General features: G+C 38.9%; 1 protein-coding gene across 1 annotated transcript in view; it reads right to left on the bottom strand.

The window, feature by feature from the left end:
- LOC106872865 (uncharacterized) overlaps positions 1-2,476 on the bottom strand; it is a 52,328-nt gene that overhangs the window by 9,917 nt on the left and 39,935 nt on the right. Inside the window, exon 2 of the mRNA XM_014920003.2 lies at positions 694-916. Within this exon, the coding sequence (XP_014775489.1) occupies positions 694-916 (223 nt within the window). The remainder of the gene's footprint in view (positions 1-693; positions 917-2,476) is intronic.

Raw genomic sequence — 2,476 nt, 5'->3', positions numbered from 1 at the left:
GATACAGGATACAGTAGAATAATCAATGAAAAGGGAAATTTCTAGCAATGCAGAGATAAAGGTTCTTCAGCATTCGTCTCTGCATTGTTTCCTCATGATTTCCTCATTTCGTGTATTATTCCACACACACACACACACACACACACACACATTTACAAGTGAGGAGTCCCCCTTCGTTCGGTCATGAATGACCATGGGATTATACCTAGAAAGTTACCCTCCCAGGCACAAGTCTACTGTACGGTCATTGCTAGGTTGTCTTCAATCAAACGTCTGTTCTGTCAAAACTGACAAGGAACTAACCAACAACAACAACAACAACTTTTTTTTTAGCCCACGGGCATATAGCGTAATGGTTAAGAGCACGGGCTACTAAGCCCAAGATTGCGTGTTCAATTCCAGGCAGTGCCTTGAATAAATGAAAATAATAATAATAATAATAATAATAATAATAGTAACATCAGCAAAAAATAACTTAGGAATGAGAACCCAGGGTTGGGTTCAAAATTCCACCAGGACACCTGATGAAGGCTGGAGAGTAAATCAGCCGAAACGTTGTGATAACAACAAACAAGATGCGGACAATGTAAATAATGTAAATAATGTACGAATTCCTCATCTCTAAAATATAGAACAACAACAATAACAGCAAGAGGAACAACAGCAGCAGCAATATCAATTATAATATCTCACCTGATGGTTGCACAGGCACATCGAGGTGGCGTCCATTGGAACTGTACTTTGCGAAGTGATTTCTTACTTCCGAAGCTGACTACACTCGGACAACGGCCAGGTTGGTACAAATAGCCACCAGGTCGGACAGAGAACTTCCCGTGGCCACATTTTGGCTGGTCATTCTCAGTCGTGGCTAATAGGTCAGTTATTGTAGTACGACCACTGTAACTCTCGATGGTAACTGAAGCAGAAATGAGGTGAATTAAGGTAACGGAAAAGGGCATGGGTTTTGCAAACATCATAACGAGGCGAAAGCTTTTCGGAAGATCAACATTTTTGGCAAGAATAAAGTTTTTAGACGGGCAAAAGATTTTAACAAGATGAAAGATTCTTAGCAGGGTCAACAGTTTGGCCGGATCATCATTTTAGTAAGGTCAAAACTATAGTAAGGTCAATGTTTTTAACAAGTTATTTAAACAATTTTTTAATTTAAATTCTTAGCAGATTAAAATTTTGGGCAATGCTCCAGCGTTTGTTCCACCCCTGTCCCCCCACCATCGCTTGATGACTGATGTTGGTGTGCTTAGGTTCCCGTAACATAGAGGTTCGGCAAAAGTGACCGATGGAATAAGCTTACAAGGAATAAGTTCTGGGGTCGATTTCTTCGACTGAAAAGGCAGTGCTCCAGCATGGCCACTGTCAAAATTGACTGAAACAAGTCAAAAAGAATATAATATATACTATATGATGTATATATATATATATATATATATATATATATATATAGAGAGAGAGAGAGAGAGAGAGAGAGAGATTGTGTGTGTGTGTGTGTGCGCACGTGTACGTATATGTGTATCAATTATATATATGTTTGTGTTTGTATACGTACATATGAATGTGTGTGCGTGTCATATATTTTCTATCAACCTCTACCTACAAACACACAAACAAAGTAACAATAGGAAATTGATACCGGACCTCTGATTCGCTGAAGTTTTTCCCGCCGAAACAAAGCGCCAACGGTGTTAAATAAACAATGCTATCCTTTGTCCATGTACATAGGTGTTATACATAACAATAGTAGATAAAACAATACATAAAACTAGTAGATAAAACAAAAGCTGGGAAACGTGAATGAGACCGATGCATTTTTTTTTCACAGATAACAGCGTCGCAAATCAAACGAAATTTCCTCCATCTTGGAATTTAAAATTGATTCGCGTGAGCTTATTTCTCTGAGAGCATGTTATACTTAAGGAACATTCAAACAACGGAATAAATATTAATTCCTTACCTTGACATAAAAGAACGAATTAATAATTAGAGAATAAAACTCGAATCTTCCATTTGGTTTGAACCGAAAATTTTCAGTAGGTGAAGTTACTTGTAATAGCGTTTATTATTTCCTACTCTAAGCACAAGGCTCGAAATTTTTGGGGAGGGGACCAATCGATTAGATCGATCCCCAGTATGCAACTGGTATTTAATTTATCGACTCCGAAAGGATGAAAAGCAAAGTCGACCTCAGCGGAATTTGAACTCAGAACGTAAAGACAGGCGACATACCACTAAGCATTTCGCCCGGTGTGCTAACGCTTCTGCCAGCTCGCCGCCTTTCATTGAATTGTATTGATCAAAGAAGTACGCTTCTGGGAATTGACATGGCTGTGTGGTGAGGTTTCATAACTACGTGGTTCGGTCCCATTTCGCGCCAATATGGGAAAGTGACTTTTATTATAGCTTAGAGTCGAGCAAAGTTTTGTAAGTAGAATTTGGTCGACCCCAGAGAATACCGTTGTGA

Source organism: Octopus bimaculoides, chromosome 19 (assembly GCF_001194135.2).
Source record: "Octopus bimaculoides isolate UCB-OBI-ISO-001 chromosome 19, ASM119413v2, whole genome shotgun sequence".
Taxonomy (NCBI): Eukaryota; Metazoa; Mollusca; class Cephalopoda; order Octopoda; family Octopodidae; genus Octopus; species Octopus bimaculoides.
The sequence above is the reverse complement of the archived record's forward strand: the minus strand, read 5'-3'. Positions and strand labels throughout refer to the sequence as shown.